At 49.1% G+C, this 23,136-nt stretch overlaps 1 protein-coding gene across 6 annotated transcripts in view; it reads right to left on the bottom strand.

Moving 5' to 3' along the window:
- The window catches only part of LOC140429121 (hepatocyte growth factor activator-like), a 128,908-nt gene that overhangs the window by 87,120 nt on the left and 18,652 nt on the right, over nt 1-23,136 (bottom strand). For all 6 annotated transcript variants that reach the window (XM_072515714.1, XM_072515718.1, XM_072515713.1 and 3 more), the window contains exons 2-4: nt 12,216-12,306; nt 4,156-4,252; nt 1,548-1,621 (exon numbers count right to left, since the gene is read on the bottom strand). In XM_072515714.1, the coding sequence (XP_072371815.1) occupies nt 1,548-1,621; nt 4,156-4,252; nt 12,216-12,306 (262 nt within the window). The remainder of the gene's footprint in view (nt 1-1,547; nt 1,622-4,155; nt 4,253-12,215; nt 12,307-23,136) is intronic.

The following is a 23,136-nucleotide window of genomic DNA, read 5'->3' as shown; positions in this document are numbered from 1 at the left end:
CGGGTTCCCTCTCGTGCCTTGCCCCATTGCTCATTCTTTATGTAAGGTTTTCGGAGAAATCTATGAAATCCATCGATACCCTCCGACACTCCGAAATGTTTGGGGATTCCCAGGGGATAAAACAAACAATCCCAAATGGAAGCCATCATCTTCAAGCTCCCCTCAAAATCATCCGACCCTCACATTCATTGTCTCTGGGTCAAAATCCTGGAACTCCCTTCCGACTCGCGCGTTCGGTGTACCTACACTGCAGCGGTTTAGGAAGACACCCACCTTCTGGAAGTGGGTAACGAAGGCAGGCCACTCGTATCTGCAGCGGGAAAGGGGGAAGAGCTGGCAATGCCAGGAAAGGCTGCGCCTTCTGTCCGGTCGGTGTCAGGGCATTGAATTGCCCTTTGAATAAACCCAATGCCTCACTTGTTCCATTTCTTTGCTCAGGGTGTATGCTTCTCCCATCATCTTTCAAAAGTGACTTCTCAATAATGTTGACGCTTTGCTCTCTGTATCACTGTCCTGCTGTACTTTGAAATGACAATCTTTCTATATCCATTCTCAGAATATGGAATCCGCTGGAAAGACTGGCATTTATTTGCTACTCCTCCCTAATTGCCCTGAAAAGTTGGTAGTGGGACTTCTTCTTGAAGAACTGCGCTGTTGCAATTGACTACGCAATTGACTGACTCACTGGTCCATTTGCAGGATTGGAGTTAAGAGTCAACCTTGTTGTTATGGGACTGGAGTCATGTGTAGACCAGACTGGGTAAGGATAGAAGATTTCCTTCCCTAAAGAAAATTAGTGAACCAGGAGAGATTTTGCAATAATCTGACAGCTTCACATTTAAATTAATTTCAAACTCTCATGACGTGACTTGGGCTCATAATTCCTGGATTACTTCAAATTCATAGAAACCCTACAGTGCAGAAGGAGGCCATTTGGCCCATCGATTCTGCACCAACCCTCCGAAAGGCCATCCTAACCTAGGCCCACTTGCACATCTTTGGACTGTGGGAGGAAACCGGAGGACTCTCACGTAGGCACGGGGAGAACGTGCAGACTGCACACAGACAGTCATCCGAGGCTGGAATCGAACCCGGGTCCCTGACGCTGTGAGGCAACTGTGCTAACCACTGTGCCACCGCGCCGCCCCAATAATGTAGCCATTACACCTACCAAGCTTTTAAATTTAAAAAACACTCTAGTCTAGGTGTATCCTGGCTAAGCCAGTTAATAATTCATGCATGCGGCTGAATATATAATTATTCTCTTTTGAGATTGCAATATTTATGTTTCTTGCAGTGATTCTCATAGTCCTCCCTTGGAGATTTAGGGTCGATGCTGGCTCTTCCTCCTGCCTTTATAATTCAATTGCAATTTCTCTTTGGAGCGGAATCCTGGAACAATTGTCTTGGGGGTTGGGGGAGGGGGTAGTTTGATGGGTTCAGAGGCCGTGAGAGTAGCAGTGTGGCCTAAAGAAAAGTGAATGGAAGACCCGGTTAGCACATTTTTCTTTTCTGTCAAGGTCATCATGTTTGTCAAGGCAATGTACCATGTGTTAATGGCTCGATCTCTTCGCAATAGTCCCTTGCCCCATCCTTATCAAAATTGGGAGTGATGGCGCACCTGTAACAGAAATCAAAGTGTCAGGAACAAAGAAGGAAGAAAGATGTTGAGATGGGATAGAATTTTTTTAACTTTTTAACTTATTCATTCGTGGGATTCGATTGGTGGCACTTATCGGCAATTTCTAATCCACAAAACTCAACAAGGCTCTTTCGGCAACACCTTCCAAATCCACAACCGCTGCCACCTAGATCGAGAAGGACAAGGGCAGCCGATACATGGGAACACCACCAGATGGAGGTTCCTCTTCAAGTCACTCACCATCCTGACTTGGAACTATATCATCGTTCCTTTAGCGTCGCTGGTCAAAACCCTGTAATTCCCTCCCTAACAGCACTGCGGGTGTACCTACACCACATGGACTGCAGTGGTTCAAGAAGGCAGCTCACCACCGCCTTCTCAGGGAATTGTTTTATAAAAAATATTTGTTCATGGGCTATGGGCATTGTTGGCTGGGCCAGAATTTATTGCCCATCCCGAATTGCCCTTGAGAAGCTGGCCGAAGGTTTGGGAGATGCTATCATAAGACCATAATAAGAACTAGGAGCAGGAGCAGGAGTAGGCCATCTGGCCCCTCGAGCCTGCTCCTCCATTCAATGAGATCATGGCTGGTCTTTTGTGGACTCAGCTCCACTTTCCCGCCCGAACACCATAACCTTTAATTCTTCAAAAAATCATCTATCTTTATCTTAAAAACATTTGATGAAGGAGCCTCTACTGCTTCACTGGGCAAGGAATTCCATAGATTCACAACACTTTGGGTGAAGAAGTTCCTCCTAAACTCAGTCCTAAATCTCCTTCCCCTTATTTTATCAAAGGGGGCTAGGCATCTTGTAGATGGTTCACACTGCTGCCACTGTGCATTGATGGTGGGGGGAGTGAATTTTTAAGGTCTGGGCTAAATTCTCTGCAGATTAGAAGAATTACAGCTGGAAAGTCTAGAACCGGAACGAGTCTCAGGTTAATTAGTTTAGGATTGAGATGAGGAGAAATTTCTCCACTCAGTGGCTTGTGAATCTTTGGAATTCTCTACCTGACATGACCACGTACCCTCAGTCATTTGAGTATATTTAAGGCTAGGTTCTGAACACGGGGTAAAGTGAAGTTTAGGTGGAAGATTAGCCAAGGCCTCAACCAATCGTGGAGCAACGTCAAGGGGACAGTATGCCGTACACCAACCCCAATTTCTTCTGCTCTTATGAAAATTGTTTTCTGAGAGTGGAGGTGGTGTCAGTGGTAATGTCACTGGATTAGCAATCCAGAAACCCAAGGTCATGCTCTGGGGAGCCAGAGTTCAAATCCCACCACAGCAGCTGGTGGGATTTGAATTCAATAAAAGTATCTGGAATTAAACGCCCAGTGATGACGCTGAAACCATTGTCGATTGTCAAAAAAACTCCATCTGGTTCACTCATGCCCCTTCGGGAAGGAAATCTCTCATCCTTACCCGGCCTGGCCTACGCGTGACTCCAGAGCCACAGGAATGTGGTTGACTTAAAATGTCCACTGAAAATGGCCTAGCAGGCCAGTCAGTTCAAAGGCGATTAGGTTTGGGCAATAAATGCGGGCCCAGCCCAGCGACACACACATCCCATGAAATCATTTCTTTTTAAATGAACACTACGTTAGCCTGTGGATTATTGTCCATTGGAGCTTCATCCTGAGCTGTTTTCTTGGCACTTGTTTTGCCAATGGTGGCTTTCCATTGCCTTCCACTCTCGGGAGCAGGGCGGTCCAAGCCTACCTCAGCTAGAAGGTGAATCGGACCCTCGTTGGTGGCATTATTCGGACTCGCACGCTAGGCTAACCAGCCCCCTTATACACTGAGCCCTGAGCAAGCCAGTGGCTAGGATCTCAAATGAGGATGTGGTTTTGAAGGCAGAATCGATGAAGGTTTTCAAAAAGGAATTGGATAATCTCCTGGAGGGAGCTAGGGGGGAATGGGCGGGTTCATTGGAACCGGCTGAATTCCCCTTGCAGAGAGAGAGCACAGACCGAAAAACAGAAAATGCTGGAATGACTCCGCAGGTCTGGCAGCATCAGTGGAGGGGGAAATAGAGTGAATGTTCCGCGAACGTATGACTCTTCCTCAGAGCTCTTCTTCAGAGAGGTTCTTCAGAGAATACAGGCACGATGGGCTGAATGGCCAGCTTCTGTGTTATAACCGTTCTATAGTGCTGAATTTGCCAGAGTTGGAGATACAATAGGCCTGACACAGGGGTTAGGAAGAGATTGAAATCTGTTGGATATCTGTTGACCTCCCCTTTGCTGGGAACACAGGTGAAAATCAGAAAAGAAGAGGGTTAATTGGGCTGTGAAGCATCCCTTGGCTAAACAGCTTGCTAACATTCACTGGGTGGGCACAGTAGGAATGGGTCCGTGTGGAGTTTGCACATTCTCCCCGTGTTTGCGTGCGTTTCACCCCCCCCCCCCCCCCCCCACAACCCAAAGATGTGCTGGTTAGGTGGATTGGCCGCGTTAAATTGCCCCTTAATTGGGAAAAAAACGTAGTCAGTGGGTAGAGCAGAACTCACCATTTCCTATTTGTATCTTTGATCGATATACATGTCCGATGCAGCTTGCCAGAAAACCGGAAGGGAAACACACACGGCCACCCGTTCACCGTGAACACTGAAGAGGTTAAATTAACAACAGTATGATAAATAAATTGAAACACTGCTGTACCCTACAGAGCGACAGAGCCCATTGCTCCCAACTGAGATCAGTGCCAACTGCAAGTTCCCCTCCAAGTCGCTCACCACCCTGACTTGGAAATATAGCTCCATTCCTTTACTGTCGCTGGGTTAAAATCCTGGAACTCCCTCCCTAATAGCACTGTGGGTGTACCTACGCCTCGTGAACTGCGGAGGTTCAAGAAGTCAGCTCACCACCACCTGCTCAAGGGCAACTGGCCATAGACAATAAATAATGGTCTAGCCAGCGATGCCAACGTCCGTTGAATGAATAGAACAACATTCAGGGGCTCTTACCCAAAGGTATGGCAGTTTTGTGATGGAAGCTTTTATGCTTTACAACTGCACAATATTCACAACCGTGCCCAGCGAGTGCAGGGCTGCATTTACTCACTCAAACTCCCTCCACATGTGCCCTTTGCTTCTGCCCCCAAATTCTAGAGTTATGGCCTGAGGTGCAGTGTGGGGGTGCAGTCGGGGGTGGGGGTGGTGGTGGTGGTGGGGGGGGGGGGGGGGGTGGAGATGATATAGAGCTGGTGATAGGTGAATCGGGCTGCTCATAGCTTTCCGAAAATCTAAATACGCCACATCCACTGGTTCTCCCTTAACTATTCTCATTACATCCTCACAAAACTCCAGCGGGTCTATCAAACATGATTTCCTTTTCCGTACCTAATCACGTTGATATTTTCTAAGTGTCCCGTTGTTGCATCCTTTATAATAGACTCTAGCATTTTCCTGACTACTGATGTTAGGCTAACTGGTCTGCCGAATGGGTAGATTAGTGCTCAGTTGTTATGCGTTTGATTATGTGAGTCTGCTAATTGATCTATACTCACTGTGCTTGACTGATTAAGCTTGGGTGTTGACTCAGAGGTAAGTAAACAGACACCAGAGAAAGAGCTGGAAGCTGCTCGAAACATGGAGCAGATATTTTAAAGCATGGTACACAACTCTGTAAAAAAAAATAGTTCCTGCTCACTTAAAAGCGAGTATCATCTCTGTCTTGCTTTGAGTCAACGCAAATATATAAAAATACAACATGCGGACTGAAAACCGAAGGTGGATTCTCCTGTCGCTTTAGACAGAGGTGTGTTCTGCAAAAGAGGCCAGTCCTTAGTAGTCTAGGTTGGTGTCATACGAACATAAGAAATAGGAGGAGTAGGCCATTCAGCCCTTCGAGCATGCTGTACCATTCAATGAGATTATGGCTGATCTTCTTCAACAACATTTTCCTGGACTATCCCCTTTTCCTTTAAATTTTAGAAATCTATCAATCTCTGTTCTGGAGATGCTTAATGATTGAGCTTCTACCATCCTCCGTGTGGAGAATTCCAAAGATTCACAACCCCCTGAGTGAAGAAACTCCTCCTCATCTCAGTCCTCAATGGCCAACCTCGCATCCTGAGATTGTTTTCCCTTCAGCCAGGGGAAACATCCTTCCTGCATCCACCTAGTCAAGGCCTGTAAGAATTTTGTAAGTTTGAATGAGACCACCTCTCATTCTTCTAATATCCAGAGAATAAAAGTCCAGTCTATTTAAGCTTTCTTCATAAGACAGTCTCTCCATCACAGGAATGGGTTTAATGAACCTTTCTTGCATTCATTTTCCGGCAAATTTCATCGAATCATAGAATCCCTACAGTGCAGAAGGAGGACATTTAGCCCATCACGTTTGCATCAACCCTCTGAAAGAGCACCCTACCTATGCCCACTCCTCCGCAACCCCAGTTAATCTTTGGACACTAAGGGGCAATTTAGCATGGCCAATCCACCTAACCTGCACATCTTTGGACTGTGGGAGGAAGCCGGAGCACCCGGAGGAAACCCACGCAGACACGGGGAGAACGTGCAAACTCCACAAAGACAGTGACCCAAGGCCGGAGTCGAACCTGGGTGCCTGGCGCTGTTTAACAGTGGTGCTAACCACTGTGCCACCCTGCGCAATATCTTTCTTTATCTTTTCTTAGGTAAGGAGATCAAAATTGTGTACAACCCTCCAGGTGCAGTCTCACCAATGGTCTATACAACTGCAGTCGGCACCCTTACTCCGGTCATCCTCTTGTCATCTCATATGTGACGTCAAAGCCAATCTTGATTAGCAGATCTGCCAGATTTGCAGCTCTTTGCAAGAAGCTCGGTGTTGGGGATTTTGTTCTGTCATTTGATGTTGCAGATAGATCTTCAGCAGCAAAAGGGGTTTGTATCTAGTTGCTTTAGGTAACACTGGTAGGTTGTCCATTCCTCACAATCAAGGAGAAATGATGTAAGCACCATTGGCTGGTAGACATGGATCTTTTTTTAGAGTCAAACTCCATTATCTCCACATATTGAGAAATATGAGAGGTATCGAGGATGGAAACCCAATGAATGAATGAAAATCGCTTATTGTCACGAGTAGGCTTCAATGAAGTTACTGCGAAAAACCCCTAGTCGCCACATTCCGGCGCCTGTTGGGGGAGGCTGGTACGGGAATTGAACCCGCGCTGCTGGCCTTGTTCTGCATTGCAAGCCAGCTGTTTAGCCCACTGTGTTAAACCAGCCCCTAACTCTTGGAGTTCTCTACTGCAGTCAACAGCAAAAGAGAAATCATAGGAGCATAAGACCCAGCAGTAGAAGTGGGCCGTTCGGCCCATCGAGTCTGCTCAGCCATTCAGTGAGGTCCTGACTAATCTGAAAATCCTCAACTCCACTTTCCCGCCTTATCCCCATAACCCTCGATTCCCTCACTGATTGAAAATCTGTCTGTCTCAGCCTCGAACATACTTAACGACCCGGCCTCGACAGCTCTCTGCGGTAAAGAATTCCACAGATTCACCGCCCCCTGAGAGAAGAAATTCCTCCTCATCTCTGTCTGAAATGGGCGACCCCCTCACTCTGAGATTATGCCCTCTGGGCCTAGACTCTCCCACAAGGGGAAACAACCTCTCAGCATCGACCCTGTTGAACCCCTCCCGGAGAATCCTCTACATCTGAATAAAGTCGCCACTCGTTCTCCTAAACTCCAATGAGTACAGGCCCAATCTACTCATCCACTTCCCATAAGAAAATTACTCCATACCCGGGATCAATCTAGTGAACCTTCTCTGGACTGCCTCCAATGGCAGTATATCTTTCCTTGGATAAGGGGACCAAAACTGAAAGTCACAAACACTGAGCTAGAGGCTAACAGAGCTGAGTGGGAACAGGGGGAGGCGGAGGGGGGGGAGGGGGGGGGGGGGAAGAGAGAGAGAGAGAGAGACTCAATGCGAGGAAACTTAGATCATTGAGTCCACCGGCCTGTTGGAGGCAGCAGTCTTGGAGGCTCCAAGAGTCTAGAAGGTTTGGGAATGCATTTTCACGAGTGGAGATGGAGAGCAGGAATGAGGACCCTAACTGAATCTCCTTGCCTTACTCCTGAGTTTGAGAACCTGCACTCTTGCCCAGGTTGAGGCCAGCGAACTGTGCACAGACTGGAAACTGATGTGTACCTGGGCTGCTGAGCTCAGATTCTCACGGACAGTGAGGAGATCTGGTGACGCGGGAGGTAGCGTTCCCGCCTTGGAGCCAGGCGCCCCGGGTTTCAGTCCCACCCCAGAACCTGACGGTCAACCAAGGTACATTCTTTTTTTTTTTCCTTTTTAAAAAAAATTCAGAGTACCCAATTAACTTTTACTAATTAAGGGGCAAGTTAGCGCGGCCAATCCACCTACCCTGCTCATCATTTGGGTTGTGGGGGCGAAACCCACGCAAACACGGGGAGAATGTGCAAACTCCGCACGGACAGTGACCCAGGGCTGGGATCGAACCTGAGACCTCAGCGCCGAGAGGCAGCAGGGCTAACCCACTGCGCCACCGTGCTGCTCAACCAAGGTATATTCATAACCTGCAGTTCCTTCCAAGACAGGCCAATGGCGGATGGTGAGAGTGGGAGAAATTGCTGGTCAGCCCCGTGGTGGGAAGAAAGACTGAGCCTCTGCCATCACTATCCCCAGCTCCAGACTGCTGTCTAAAGTGCATGTTGCCACAGCAACTCAGACTCTCTGAGTGAACATCACGCCGCCGCCACTTACTGAGGCACCCAGAAGCTCCACCAGAGGGAGCCCAATGCTGCGTGTTGTCCATCAGTGAGTGTGAGAGGCTGCTACACCCATACCTGAACTTTCACACGAAGCTTCGGGTTTCCAGCTCTGATTTTATTGCTGACTCGTTTAAGTTTCCAGTCAATTCAATGACATCACCCCGCCGCCGACCAAAACAATATTGCACATGTTTACCTCAGCAATTATCCGCGTGGGTGTTCATGCCCGACTTAATTCTCACTGAAAACAACTCATTTCTCCCTCCCCTTCTCATCATTCACACTAATCTCACAGGAAAGCTTGCCTTCAGCTTTGGAGGGGAATTATTGGATTCGCTGGTCAGGAGGCAGGTTGTCCACCAGGCAGTGATGTGCATTTTCTAACGCTGTCAACCTTTTCTCCCTCTGCGTCCATTCACCATTGGGCTCTTACGCCAACCCAAACAAAACCCTACCGACCTCCGGCTTGGAGTTCCAGATTCCCCCTCCCCTTGTGTGACGAACTGCTTCACACTATCGCCTCGGGACAGCCTGGCTTAATGTTGAGGCGCTGCCCCTTTGGTCCGAACTTGCCCAACAGATCAATTCGATTCTCTTTATCTATCCCACCTGCCCCTTGAATCATTTTCAACACTTTGATTAGATCACCAGCATAACCCGGGCAACAGAAAGGGCTTCGGACTAAATAGTGGGGGTGCAGGAAAATGTAGCGAACAAAAGAGGGTAAGAGAGCAGGATGGCAAGGGGGGGGAAAGGGTTATCAGTGCGGCAGGAAGGAACAGGGTGGGGGCGGCACGGTGGTGCAGTGGTTGGCACTGCTGCCTCGCGCCGTCGAGGACCCGGCCCCGATTCTGGAGTTGGAATCCGTTCTCCGCCCGATCGCCGATCGCAATTGTGACGTCGGTCTACGGAGAATTCAGCCCAGTGTCTTTAGAACAATGAACAAGAACAAAGAAATGTACAGCACAGGAACAGGCCCTTCGGCCCTCCAAGCCCGTGCCGACCATGCTGCCCGACTGAACTACAATCTTCTACACTTCCTGGGACCGTATCCCTCTATTCCCATCCTATTCATGTATTTGTCAAGATGCCCCTTAAATGTCACTATCGTCCCTGCTTCCACCACCTCCTCCGGTAGCGAGTTCCAGGCACCCACTACCCTCTGTGTAAAAAACTTGCCTCGTACATCTACTCCAAACCTTGACCCTCTCACCTTAAACCTATGCCCCCTAGTAATTGGCCCCTCTACCCTGGGGAAAAGCCTCTGACTATCCACTCTGTCTATGCCCCTCATAATTTTGGAGACCTCTATCAGGTCGCCCCTCAACCTCCGTTGTTCCAGTGAGAACAAACCGAGTTTATTCAACCGCTCCTCATAGCTCATGCCCTCCATACCAGGCAACATCCTGGTAAATCTCTTCTGCACCCTCTCTAAAGCCTCCACATCCTTCTGGTAGTGTGGCGACCAGAATTGAACACTATACTCCAAGTGTGGCCTAACTAAGGTTCTATACAGCTGCAACATGACTTTCCAATTCTTATACTCAATGCCCCGGCCAATGAAGGCAAGCATGCCGTATGCCTTCTTGACTACCTTCTCCACCTGTGTTGCCCCTTTCAGTGACCTGTGGACCTGCACACCTAAATCTAAACAAGGGAAATTATGAAGCTTTGAGAGGCGGGATGGCGGAGGTAAATTGGTCAGTGACATCAAAAGGTATGACGGTAAACAGGCAATGGCTAACATTGAAAGAATTAATACATGGTTTGCAACAAAACTACATTCCTTTCGGGCACAACAAGAGGAGTGTTCTAACCATGGCTAACAAGAGAAATTAAAGATTCTACAGATCAAGGAAGAGGCTGAGAAAGTTGCCAAAAGAAGTAGTAAGCTTGAGGATTGGGAGCATTATAAAATTCAGCAAAGGATAACCAGGAAATTGCTGAAGAAAGAGAAAGAAAATTGAATATGAAAGAAAACTAGCGAGAAACATAAAAACAGGCTGTAAAAGCTTCTATGGTTATGTAAAAAGAAAAATGTCAATGAGAACAAATGTTGCCCTTTGCAGACAGACGGGAGAACCTATCATGGGGGAAATAGGAAATGGCAGGGAAATGAAACAAATATTTTGTTTTCTGCCTTCACAGAGGAAGGTACAAAAGACCTCCCTGAAGTACTCGGGAGCCAAGGGACTGGTGAGATTGAGGGCTTGAAAGAAATTAGTATCAGTAAAAAAGTAGTGTCGTGTTATGTACTCTGGGATAACACAGGCTGCAACCGGATGCAGCTTTAACCAAAAGATACTCCAGACCTTGAAGTTAGTTCAATCTGATTTATTGAACCTGTAGCACAGTTAGCACAGTTCTCTATGAGTTCGACTCTCTGCTAACCTAAGTGTGGTTACTCAGTCTGACTGAATCCAGACTAGCTCTTAGCCACGTGCTGGAGGTGTGATACTGTACATACACCCTGACTCACTCTCTAGATGTTCATCAGTGGAAAGAGGCGGAGTGTGAGTGCCTTGTGCCTTTTATAGTGAGATACCACCCCTGAGTGTCCTGCCTGCTCATTGGTCATGTCCTGTTCTCTGTGTCCATTAGCTGCCTGTCTGTGCCTGTCTGTATATCATTATCTGCATGTCTGCATATCATGACATGTAGTTCTGGGGAAAATAATGGGACTGAAACACGATCCACATGCTTGAGTGTTGACTGAGGTGCTGGATGCATTGGTGGTCATCTTTCAAAATTCTATTGATTCTGGAACAGTGCCTGCGGGTTGGAAGGTAGCAAATGTAACTCACGGTTTAAGAAAGGAGGGAGAGAGAAAACAAGAGACCACAGATCTGTTCTGCAGCCGGGAAAGTGCTAAAATCTATTATAAATCTGGGGCCGGTTTAGCACAGTGGGCTAAACAGCTGGCTTGTAAAGCAGAACAAGGCCAGCAGCGCGGGTTCAATTCCCATACCGGCCTCCCCGAACAGGTGTCGGAATGTGGCGACTGGGGGTTTTTCACAGTAACGTCATTGAAGCCCACTTGTGACAATAAGCGATTATTATTCAAGGATGTGATAACTGGGCATTTGGAAAGTAGTAGTAGAACTGGTCGGAGTCAACATGGATTCATGCAAGGGAAATGGTGTTTGATTCACCAGAGAGCATTCCAAAGATAATTCCAAAGGTATGCCACCCTCTGAATGAGGAGATTCCTCCTCATCTCAGTCCTAAATGGTCTGTCCCTTATTCTGAGGCTGTGTCCCCTGGTTTTAGACTCACCCCAGCCAGGGGAAACATCCTTCCTGCATCTATGCTGCCCCGCCCTGCAGGAATTCTGTACGTTTCAATGAAATTACATTTCATTCTTCTAAATGCGAGCGAATAAAGGCCCGGTCTCCTTGATCTCTCTCATCGGACCCAGGAATCAGTCTGATGAACCTGTGTTGCACTCCCTCTGTGGCAACTATGTCCTTCTTTGTGTACGGAGGCCAAAACTATACACAATACACCGCTTGCTGTCTTACGAGGGATCTATACAACTCCAGCAACACATGCCACCTTCTATATAGTTGCACCTGCATGGTGAATACACATTGCATCTGCGACAAGAGCAATATACCTGTACTGAGCTGAGGTGCCCGGTGCTGAACACAGTTCCTCAGGATGGGGTGTGACCAAAGCTCTGCACAACTCAACACCTACAAGGCAATGCCCACCCCCACCCACACCTCTAGCCCACCAACGCTCCACCCAGTCGCCCCCACCGCACACATCCCAAAGCTGAAGACAACGTACACAATCACTGCAGACTTAAATTTCAGAACAATGGCGGCTGGTTTTTTACCTGTGCGTGGGTGTTGTAGGGGATGAGGTGGTTCCCGATGTTCATGCCCATCTCTGGGAACCCCTAATTTGGACGTCGATTGCGAGGCAGACTGTAAATCCAAATACAGAAAGCATTAACTGTGGCGCTCATATCGTCAGTAGTACGTCCTACATGGTGGTTTTATTGGGCTGAATTTAAGGGTGGCAAGTGGTTGTCTCAGTGGTGGGCAGGAAGGCCGGCGGGGGAGAGGGGGTGTGGGGGGGGGGACCCCACCAGGGCCATCTCCAGGAGACCCAATGCTAGTTTCTGGACTTCTGTCCTTTTAAGAGTAGACAACCCACCCCCGAAATCTGCAGGATACTCAGGTGGCTCTTCAATCCCAGCAGGGGGCACTGCTGAGACTATAGAACCCGGAGCCAACATCATGGGGAATGCCCCAGAACTGAGCCAACCGGGGTTTGGCTTGCTGACACTAGACATGGAGGTCATGGCGTTGAGTGAGGGTGGGAGGTTGTTGCCCTGGAGAGAGTGAGGGGGGGGGTTCCGTGGGAGTTGCTCTTGCCGCCAAGAGAGCCTCCCCGTGCATCATAGGGTCCCCAACTAGGAGGGCCAGACCCCACCAAACCCACGAGGAGGTCCCCAGTATTAACTGTGCGGCTCCCAGGGGCAGCACGGTGGCGCAGTGGTTAGCACTGCTGCCTCACGGCGCCGAGGTCCCAGGTTCGATCTCGGCTCTGGGTCACTGTCCGTGTGGAGTTTGCACATTATCCCCGTGTTTGCGTGGGTTTTGCCCCCACAACCCAAAGATGTGCAGGCTAGGTGGATTGGCCACACTAAATTGCCCCCTAATTGGAAAAAATGAATTGGGTACTCTAAATTTTTTTTTTAAACTCCGGCTTCTCAAAGTGGTGTAGAACCCACCCACCACCACTGATTAGCCAATTACGGGCCTCAATTGCACCCCCCCCCCCCCCCCCCCCCACTCGGTCAGGAAGGTTGTCCTTAATGTTCAGCAAGGGAACAAACCCACCGCGGCTCCCCCCTCTCTCCCCTCCCCCACTGACCCCCACCTCCTCCCTGGTGCCACATGAAGAAGGTCAGAGTAGGTTTCCTTCCCTAATGGACATTAGTGAACCAGATGGGTTTTTACAAAAATCAATTAAGTTTCATGGTCACCATTACGGAGACTAGTTTTATATTCTATATGTTTTAAATTATGAATTAAATTTAAATTTCCCCAGCTGCCATGATGGGATTATCAAAGCGTGTAATCACAGGAAAAGCAACGGAGGTGGGACGATAAAAGGGCGCGAGAAAGAGTGAGACTGAGAGCGGAGCCGGCAGGATAAGGGAGCGTGAGGAAGAGCAAGACTGAGAGCGGAGCCAGCAGGATAAGGGAGCGTGAGAAAGAGCGAGACTGAGAGCGGAGCCAGCAGGATAAGGAAGCGCGAGAAAGAGTGAGACTGAGAGCGGAGCCGGCAGGATAAGGAAGCGTGAGAAAGAGCGAGACTGAGAGCGGAGCCGGCAGGATAAGGAAGCGTGAGAAAGAGCGCGACTGAGAGCGGAGCCGGCAGGATAAGGAAGCGTGAGAAAGAGCGCGACTGAGAGCGGAGCCGGCAGGATAAGGAAGCGCGAGAAAGAGTGAGACTGAGAGCGGAGCCGGCAGGATAAGGAAGCGTGAGAAAGAGCGAGACTGAGAGCGGAGACAGCAGGATAAGGAAGCGCGAGAAAGAGTGAGACTGAGAGCGGAGACAGCAGGATAAGGAAGCGCGAGAAAGAGTGAGACTGAGAGCGGAGCCCGCAGGATAAGGGAGCGTGAGAAAGAGCGAGACTGAGAGCGGAGACAGCAGGATAAGGAAGCGCGAGAAAGAGCGAGACTGAGAGCGGAGCCGGCAGGATAAGGAAGCGTGAGAAAGAGCGAGACTGAGAGCGGAGCCGGCAGGATAAGGAAGCGTGAGAAAGAGCGAGACTGAGAGCGGAGCCGGCAGGATAAGGGAGCGTGAGGAAGAGCAAGACTGAGAGCGGAGCCGGCAGGATAAGGAAGCGTGAGGAAGAGCAAGACTGAGAGCGGAGCCCGCAGGATAAGGGAGCGTGAGGAAGAGCAAGACTGAGAGCGGAGCCGGCAGGATAAGGGAGCGTGAGAAAGAGCTAGACAAAGAGCGGAGCCGTCAGGATAAGGGAGCGTGAGAAAGTGCGAGACTGAGAACGGAGCCGGCAGGATAAGGAAGCGTGAGAAAGAGCGCGACTGAGAGCGGAGCCGGCAGGATAAGGAAGCGTGAGAAAGAGTGAGACAGAGAACGGAGCCGGCAGGATTAGGAAGCGTGAGAAAGAGCGCGACTGAGAGCGGAGCCGGCAGGATAAGGAAGCGTAAGAAAGAGCGCGACTGAGAGCGGAGCCGGCAGGATAAGGAAGCGTGAGAAAGAGTGAGACAGAGAACGGAGCCGGCAGGATTAGGAAGCGTGAGAAAGAGCGCGACTGAGAGCGGAGACAGCAGGATAAGGGAGCATGAGAAAGAGCGCGACTGAGAGCGGAGCCGGCAGGATAAGGAAGCGTGAGAAAGAGCGCGACTGAGAGCGGAGCCGGCAGGATAAGGAAGCGTGAGAAAGAGTGAGACAGAGAACGGAGCCGGCAGGATAAGGAAGCGTGAGAAAGAGCGCGACTGAGAGCGGAGCCGGCAGGATAAGGAAGCGTGAGAAAGAGTGAGACAGAGAACGGAGCCGGCAGGATAAGGAAGCGTGAGAAAGAGCGCGACTGAGAGCGGAGCCGGCAGGATAAGGAAGCGTGAGAAAGAACGCGACTGAGAGCGGAGCCCGCAGGATAAGGGAGCGTGAGAAAGAGCGCGACTGAGAGCGGTGCCGGCAGGATAAGGGAGCGTGAGAAAGAGCGAGACTGAGAGCGGAGACAGCAGGATAAGGAAGCGTGAGAAAGAGCGAGACTGAGAGCGGAGACAGCAGGATAAGGGAGCGCAAGAAAGAGTGAGACTGAGAGCGGAGACAGCAGGATAAGGAAGCGTGAGAAAGAGCGAGACAGAGAACGGAGCCGGCAGGATAAGGAAGCGTGAGAAAGAGCGAGACTGAGAGCGGAGCCGGCAGGATAAGGAAGCGTGAGAAAGAGCGAGACTGAGAGCGGAGCCGGCAGGATAAGGAAGCGTGAGAAAGAGCGAGACTGAGGACGGAGACAGCAGGATAAGGGAGCGCGAGAAAGAGCGAGACTGAGAGCGGAGACAGCAGGATAAGGGAGCGTGAGAAAGAGCGAGACTGAGGACGGAGACAGCAGGAGGATTAAAGAACATGAGAAAGAGCGAGACTGAGAGCGGAGCCGAGAGGATAAGGGAGCGTGAGAAAGAGCGAGACTGAGAGCGGAGCCGAGAGGAGGATAAGGGAGCGCGAGAAAGAGCGAGACTGAGAGCGGAACCGAGAGGATAAGGGAGCGTGTGAAAGAGCGAGACTGAGAGCGGAGCCGAGAGGAGGATAAGGGAGCGCGAGAAAGAGTGAGACTGAGAGCGGAGCCGGCAGGATAAGGGAGCGTGAGAAAGAGTGAGACTGAGAGCAGAGCCCACAGCTTAAGGGAGCGTGAAAAAGAGCGAGACTGAGAGCGGAGCCCGCACGATAAAGGAGCCTGAGAAAGAGCGAGACTGAGAGTGGAGTCGGCAGGATAAGGGAGCGTGAGAAAGAGCGAGACAGAGAACGTAGCTGGCAGGATAAGGAAGTGTGATAAAGAGCGAGACTGAGAGCAGAGCCAGCAGGATAAGGGAGCATGAGAAAGAGCGAGATAGAGAGCGGAGCCGGCAGGATAAGGGAGCGTAAGAAAGAGCGAGACTGAGAGCGGAGACAGCAGGATTAGGGAGCGTGAGAAAGAGCGAAACTGAGAGTGGAGTCGGCAGGATAAGGGAGCGTGAGAAAGAGCAAGACTGAGAGTGGAGCCGGCAGGATAAGGGAGCGTGAGAAAGAGTGAGACTGAGAGCAGAGCCCACAGCTTAAGGGAGCGTGAAAAAGAGCGAGACTGAGAGCGGAGCCCGCAGGATAAAGGAGCCTGAGAAACAGCGAGACTGAGAGTGGAGTCGGCAGGATAAGGGAGCGTGAGAAAGAGTGAGACTGAGAGTGGAGTCGGCAGGATAAGGGAGCGTGAGAAAGAGCGCGACAGAGACCGCAGCTGGCAGGATAAGGAAGTGTGATAAAGAGCGAGACTGAGAGCAGAGCCAGCAGGATAAGGGAGCGTGAGAAAGAGCGAGACTGAGAGCGGAGACAGCAGGATAAGGGAGCATGAGAAAGAGCGAGATAGAGAGCGGAGCCGGCAGGGTAAGGGAGCGTAAGAAAGAGCGAGACTGAGAGCGGAGACAGCAGGATTAGGGAGCGTGAGAAAGAGTGAGACTGAGAGCGGAGCCAGCAGGATAAGGGAGCGTGAGAAAGAGCAAGACTGAGAGTGGAGCCGGCAGGATAAGGGTGCGTGAGAAAGAGCGAGACAGATAGCGGAGCCTGCAGGATAAGGGAGTGTGAGAAAGAGCGAGACAGAGTGCGGAGCCGGCAGGATAAGGGAGCGTGAGAAAGAGCGAGGCAGAGAACGGAGCCGGCAGGATAAGGGAGCGTGAGAAAGAGCAAGACAGAGAACGGAGCCGGCAGGATAAGGGAGCGTGAGAATGAACGAGACAGGGAACGGAGCCGGCAGGATAAGGGAGCGTGAGAAAGAGCGAGACAGATAGCGGAGCCTGCAGGATAAGGGAGCGTGAGAAAGAGCGAGACTGAGAGTGGGGCTGGGAGGATAAAGGAGCGAGAAAGAGTGAGAGTGGCAGCGGAGTGACAGCTTGGAGTTCGGAGCCCATGAGTTTTTTATTCATTCATTGGACGTGGGCGTCGCAGGCTGTGCCAGCAATTATTGCTTGATGCAACCATCAATTCACTCAAGGATTCGTGTCGGAGTAAAACAGTGGTTTTAATTAAATATCAACTTTGCCAGCCTGCGACTGGTACATACTGAGGACAGTCCCACAGGCCAGCTACTCTTATACTCCTTCAAAGGGGTGGAGCCTGTACAGCCTCCAACATCTCCCCCTGTGGGTGAAGCCATACAATGGCCCACAGATAAAACCCACAGGGTTAATAACATAGAACATAACTGGTGAATTAACTGTATTTACATTCACCACATTGCCCATCCCTAATTCCCCTTGAGAGTCTGTTAAGAGTCAATCACATTGCTGTGGGTCTGGAGTCACATGCGGGCCAGACCGGGTAAGGGCGCAGATTTCCTTCCCTAAAGGACGTTAGTGAACCAGATGGGTTTTTACAACAATCGGCAATGGTTTCATGGTTATCATTAGACTTTTCATTCCAGATTTTTATTGAATTCAAATTTCACCATTTGCAGTGGTGGGATTTGAACGCTTGTCCCCAAAGCATTACCCGGGATTTCGGGCTTACTAGTCCAGTGACAATACCACTATGCCACCGTCACTCCATTGAGTTGACCTCAGGGTTCAAAAGTGATGTGGAGCAAGTGGAAGCAGCTGATTTGCTGAGTACGGTAAAGTAAATATTTATTGCTTTTAGCGCTTGTAGCATGTAAGGTCTATATCTTCTGATCTATAGTTTGTAAGGGCGATATTCTTTTTAACGATGACCAGGGAATAAGAGCCCTAGAATAATTGATTATTTGATTTTGAGTTTCTTCCAAACTTTTAATTTAAAGGGTAAGTCATGGCAGGAGAGCTCAAAGCCATGGTGTGCTCGTCCTGCTGTATGTGGGAAGCTGGGAGCATTTTCATTTAAAAAAAAATATTTTTATTGAAGTATTTGCAAAATTTTTATAACAATAACAGAAGCAGTAATAATAACATAAACATCAACATGGTAAAATAGGAATTTCGCACCCGACCCCTTCTGTAATCCCTCAACCATATTGCACCTACCCGCCCCCCCCCCCCCTTCGGAATGCTGCTTCTGCCGACATTTCAATTTTCCCCGAGAAAGTCGACGAACGGCTGCCACCTCCGAGAGAACCCCAGCATTGACCCCCTCAAGGCAAACCTTATTTTCTCCAGCTCGAGAAACCCAGCCATATCACTGACACAAGTCTCCAAACTCAGGGACTTCGAGTCCCTCCACATTAAAAGGATCCGACTCCGGGCTACCATTGAACATAGAACAGAGAACATTACAGCGCAGTACAGGCCCTTCGGGCCTCGATGTTGCGCCGACCTGTGAAACCACTCTAAAGCCCATCTACACTACTCCCTTATTGTCCATATGTCTTTCCATTGACCACGTGAATGCCCTTAGTGTTGGCGGGTCCACTACTGTTGCAGGCAGGGCATTCCACGCCCTTACTACTCTCTGAGTAAAGAACCTACCTCTGACATCTGTCCTATATCTAGCTCCCCTCAATTTAAAGGTATGTCCCCTCGTGCTAGACATCACCATCCGAGGGAAAAGGCTCTCACTGTCTACCCTATCCAATCCTCTGATTATCTTGTATGCCTCAATTAAATCACCTCTTAACCTTCTTCTCTCTAACGAAAACAGCTTCAAGTCCCTCAGCCTTTCCTCATAAGATCTTCCCTCCATACCAGGCAACATTCTGGTAAATCTCCTCTGCACCCTTTCCAATGCTTCCACATCCTTCCTATAATGCGGCGACCAGAACTGCACGCAATACTCCAAATGCGGCCGCACCAGAGTTTTGTACAGCTGCAACATGACCTCATGGCTCCGAAACTCAATCCCTCTACCAATAAAAGCTAAGACACCGTACGCCTTCTTAACAACCCTCTCAACCTGGGTGGCAACTTTCAGGGATCTATGTACATGGACATCTAGATCTCTCTGCTCATCCACACTACCAAGAATCTTACCATTAGCCCAGTACTCTGTCTTCCTGTTATTCCTTCCAAAATGAACCACCTCACACTTTTCTGCATAAAACTCCATTTGCCAGCTCTCAGCCCAGCTCTGCAGCTTATCTATATCCCTCTGTAACTTGTAACATCCTTCTGCACTGTCCTCAACTCCACCGACTTTAGTGTCATCTGGAAATTTACTCACCCATCCTTCTACGCCCTCCTCCAGGTCATTTCTGAAAATGACAAACAGCAGTGGCCCCAAAACAGATCCTTGTGGTACACCACTAGTAACTGGACTCCAGTCTGAACATTTCCCATCAATCACCACCATTTGTCTTCTTCCAGCTAGCCAATTTCTGATCCAAACTGCTAAATCACCCTGAATCCCATGCCTCCGTATTTTCTGCAGTAGCCTACCGTGGGGAACCTTATCAAATGCTTTACTGAAATCCATATACACCACATCAACTGCGTTACCCTCATCCACCTGTTTGGTCACCTTCTCAAAGAACTCAATAAGGTTTGTGAGGCACGACCTACCCTTCACAAAACCATGTTGATTATCTCTAATCAAATTATTCCTTTCCAGATGATTATACATCCTATTCTTATAAACCTTTCTAAGATTTTGCCCACAACAGAAGTAAGGCTCACTGGTCTATAGTTACCGGGGTTGTCTCTATTCCCCTTCTTGAACAAGGGAACAACATTGTCTTTCTCCTGTGTGAATACTGACAAAAAATATTCATTTAGCACCTCTCCTATCTCCTCGGACTCCAAGCACAACTTCCCGCTACTGTCCTTGACTGGCCCTTCTCTTACCTTAGTCATTCTTTCATTCCTGACATATCTATAGAAAGCTTTAGGGTTTTCCTTGATCCTACCTGCCAAAGACTTCTCATGTCCCTTCCTGGCTCTACGTAGCTCTCTCTTTAGGTCCTTCCAGGCTAACTTGTAACTCTCGAGCGCCCTAACTGAACCTTCATGTCACATCTTTACATAAGCCTCCTTCTTCCTCTTGACAAGTGTTTCAACTGCTTTAGTAAACCACGATGTGGAGATGCCGGCGTTGGACTGGGGTGAGCACAGTACGAAGTCTTACAACACCAGGTTAAAGTCCAACAGGTTTGTTTCGATGTCACTAGCTTTCGGAGCGCTGCTCCTTCCTCAGGTGAATGAAGAGGTCTGTTCCAGAAACACATATATAGACAAATTCAAAGATGCCAAACAATGCTTGGAATGCGAGCATTAGCAGGTGATTAAATCTTTACAGATCCAGAGATGGGGTAACCCCAGGTTAAAGAGGTTGTGAATTGTACCAAGCCAGGACAGTTGGTAGGATTTCGCAGGCCAGATGGTGGGGGATGAATGTAATGCGACATGAATCCCAGGTCCCGGTTGAGGCCGCACTCATGTGTGCGGAACTTGGCTATAAGTTTCTGCTCGGCGATTCTGCGTTGTCGCGGGTCCTGAAGGCCGCCTTGGAGAACGCTTACCCGGAGATCAGAGGCTGAATGCCCTTGACTGCTGAGGTGTTCCCCGACTGGAAGGGAACATTCCTGCCTGGTGATTGTTGCGCGATGTTAACCTGGGGTTACCCCATCTCTGGATCTGTAAAGATTTAATCACCTGCTAATGCTCGCATTCCAAGCATTAGAACATAGAACATAGAACAATACAGCGCAGTACAGGCCCTTCGGCCCACGATGTTGCACCAAAACAAAAGCCATCTAACCTACACTATACCATTATCATCCATATGTTTATCCAATAAACTTTTAAATGCCCTCAATGTTGGCGAGTTCACTACTGTAGCAGGTAGGGCATTCCACGGCCTCACTACTCTTTGCGTAAAGAACCTACCCCTGACCTCTGTCCTATATCTATTACCCCTCAGTTTAAGGCTATGTCCCCTTGTGCTAGCCATTTCCATCCGCGGGAGAAGGCTCTCACTGTCCACCCTATCTAACCCTCTGATCATTTTGTATGCCTCTATTAAGTCTCCTCTTAACCTTCTTCTCTCTAACGAAAACAACCTCAAGTCCATCAGCCTTTCCTCATAAGATTTTCCCTCCATACCAGGCAACATCCTGGTAAATCTCCTCTGCACCCGTTCCAAAGCCTCCACGTCCTTCCTATAATGCGGTGACCAGAACTGTACGCAATACTCCAAATGCGGCCGTACCAGAGTTCTGTACAGCTGCAACATGACCTCCCGACTCCGGAACTCAATCCCTCTACCAATAAAGGCCAACACTCCATAGGCCTTCTTCACCACCCTATCAACCTGGGTGGCAACTTTCAGGGATCTATGTACATGGACACCTAGATCCCTCTGCTCATCCACACTTTCAAGAACTTTTCCATTAGCCAAATATTCCACATTCCTGTTTTTCCTTCCAAAGTGAATCACCTCACACTTCTCTACATTAAACTCCATTTGCCACCTCTCAGCCCAGCACTGCAGCTTATCTATATCCCTCTGTAACCTGCTACTTCCTTCCACACTATCGACAACACCACCGACTTTAGTATCGTCTGCAAATTTACTCACCCACCCTTCTGCGCCTTCCTCTAGGTCATTGATAAAAATAACAAACAGCAACGGCCCCAGAACAGATCCTTGTGGTACTCCACTTGTGACAGAACTCCATTCTGAACATTTCTCATCAACCACCACCCTCTGTCTTCAGCTAGCCAATTTCTGATCCACATCTCTAAATCCCCCTCAATCCCCAGCCTCCGTATTTTCTGCAATAGCCTACCGTGGGGAACCTTATCAAACGCTTTGCTGAAATCCATATACACCACATCAACTGCTCTACCCTCGTCTACCTGTTCAGTCACCTTCTCAAAGAACTCGATAAGGTTTGTGAGGCATGACCTACCCTTCACAAAGCCATGCTGACTATCCCTGATCATATTATTCCTATCTAGATGATTATAAATCTTGTCTCTTATAATCCCCTCCAAGACTTTACCCACTACAGACGTGAGGCTCACCGGTCTATAGTTGCCGGGGTTGTCTCTGCTCCCCTTTTTGAACAAAGGGACCACATTTGCTATCCTCCAGTCCTCTGGCACTATTCCTGTATCCAATGATGACATAAAAATCAAAGCCAATGGTCCAGCAATCTCTTCCCTGGCCTCCCAGAGAATCCTAGGATAAATCCCATCAGGTCCCGGGGACTTATCTATTTTCAGCCTGTCCAGAATTGCCAACACCTCTTCCCTACGTACCTCAATGCCATCTAATCTATTTACCTGGAGCTCAGCATTCTCCTCCACAACATTATCTTTTTCCTGAGTGAATACTGACGAAAAATATTTATTTAGTATCTCGCCTATCTCTTCAGACTCTACACACAACTTCCCATCCCTGTCCTTGACTGGTCCTACTCTGTCCCTAGTCATTCGCTTATTCCTGACATACCTATAGAAAGCTTTTGGGTTTTCCTTGATCCTTCCTGCCAAATACTTCTCATGTCCCCTCCTTGCTCGTCTTAGCTCTCTCTTTAGATCCTTCCTCGCTACCTTGTAACTATCCATCGCCCCAACTGAAACTTCACACCTCATCTTCACATAGGCCTCCTTCTTCCTCTTAACAAGAGATTCCACTTCCTTGGTAAACCACGGTTCCCTCGCTTGGCACCTTCCTCCCTGCCTGACCGGTACATACTTATCAAGAACACGCTGTAGCTGATCCTTGAACAAGCCCCACTTATCCAGTGTGTCCAACACTTGCAGCCTACTTCTCCACCTTATCCCCCCCAAGTCACGTCTAATGGCATCATAATTTCCCTTCCCCCAGCTATAACTCTTCCCTCAGCTATAACTCTTGCCCTGCGGTGTATACTTATCCCTTTCCATCCTTAACGTAAACGTCACCGAATTGTGGTCACTGTCCCCAAAGTGCTCTCCTACCTCCAAATCCAACACCTGGCCTGGTTCATTACCCAAAACCAAATCCAATATGGCCTCGCCTCGTCAACAAACTGTGTCAGGAAACCCTCCTGCACACATTGGACAAAAACAGACCCATCTAAACTACTCGAACTATAGCATTTCCAGTCAATATTTGGAAAGTTAAAGTCCCCCATAACA

Source organism: Scyliorhinus torazame, chromosome 9 (assembly GCF_047496885.1).
Source record: "Scyliorhinus torazame isolate Kashiwa2021f chromosome 9, sScyTor2.1, whole genome shotgun sequence".
Classification (NCBI taxonomy): domain Eukaryota; kingdom Metazoa; phylum Chordata; class Chondrichthyes; order Carcharhiniformes; family Scyliorhinidae; genus Scyliorhinus; species Scyliorhinus torazame.
Note: the sequence above shows the minus strand (reverse complement) of the source record. Positions and strands in the feature narration are given on the sequence as shown.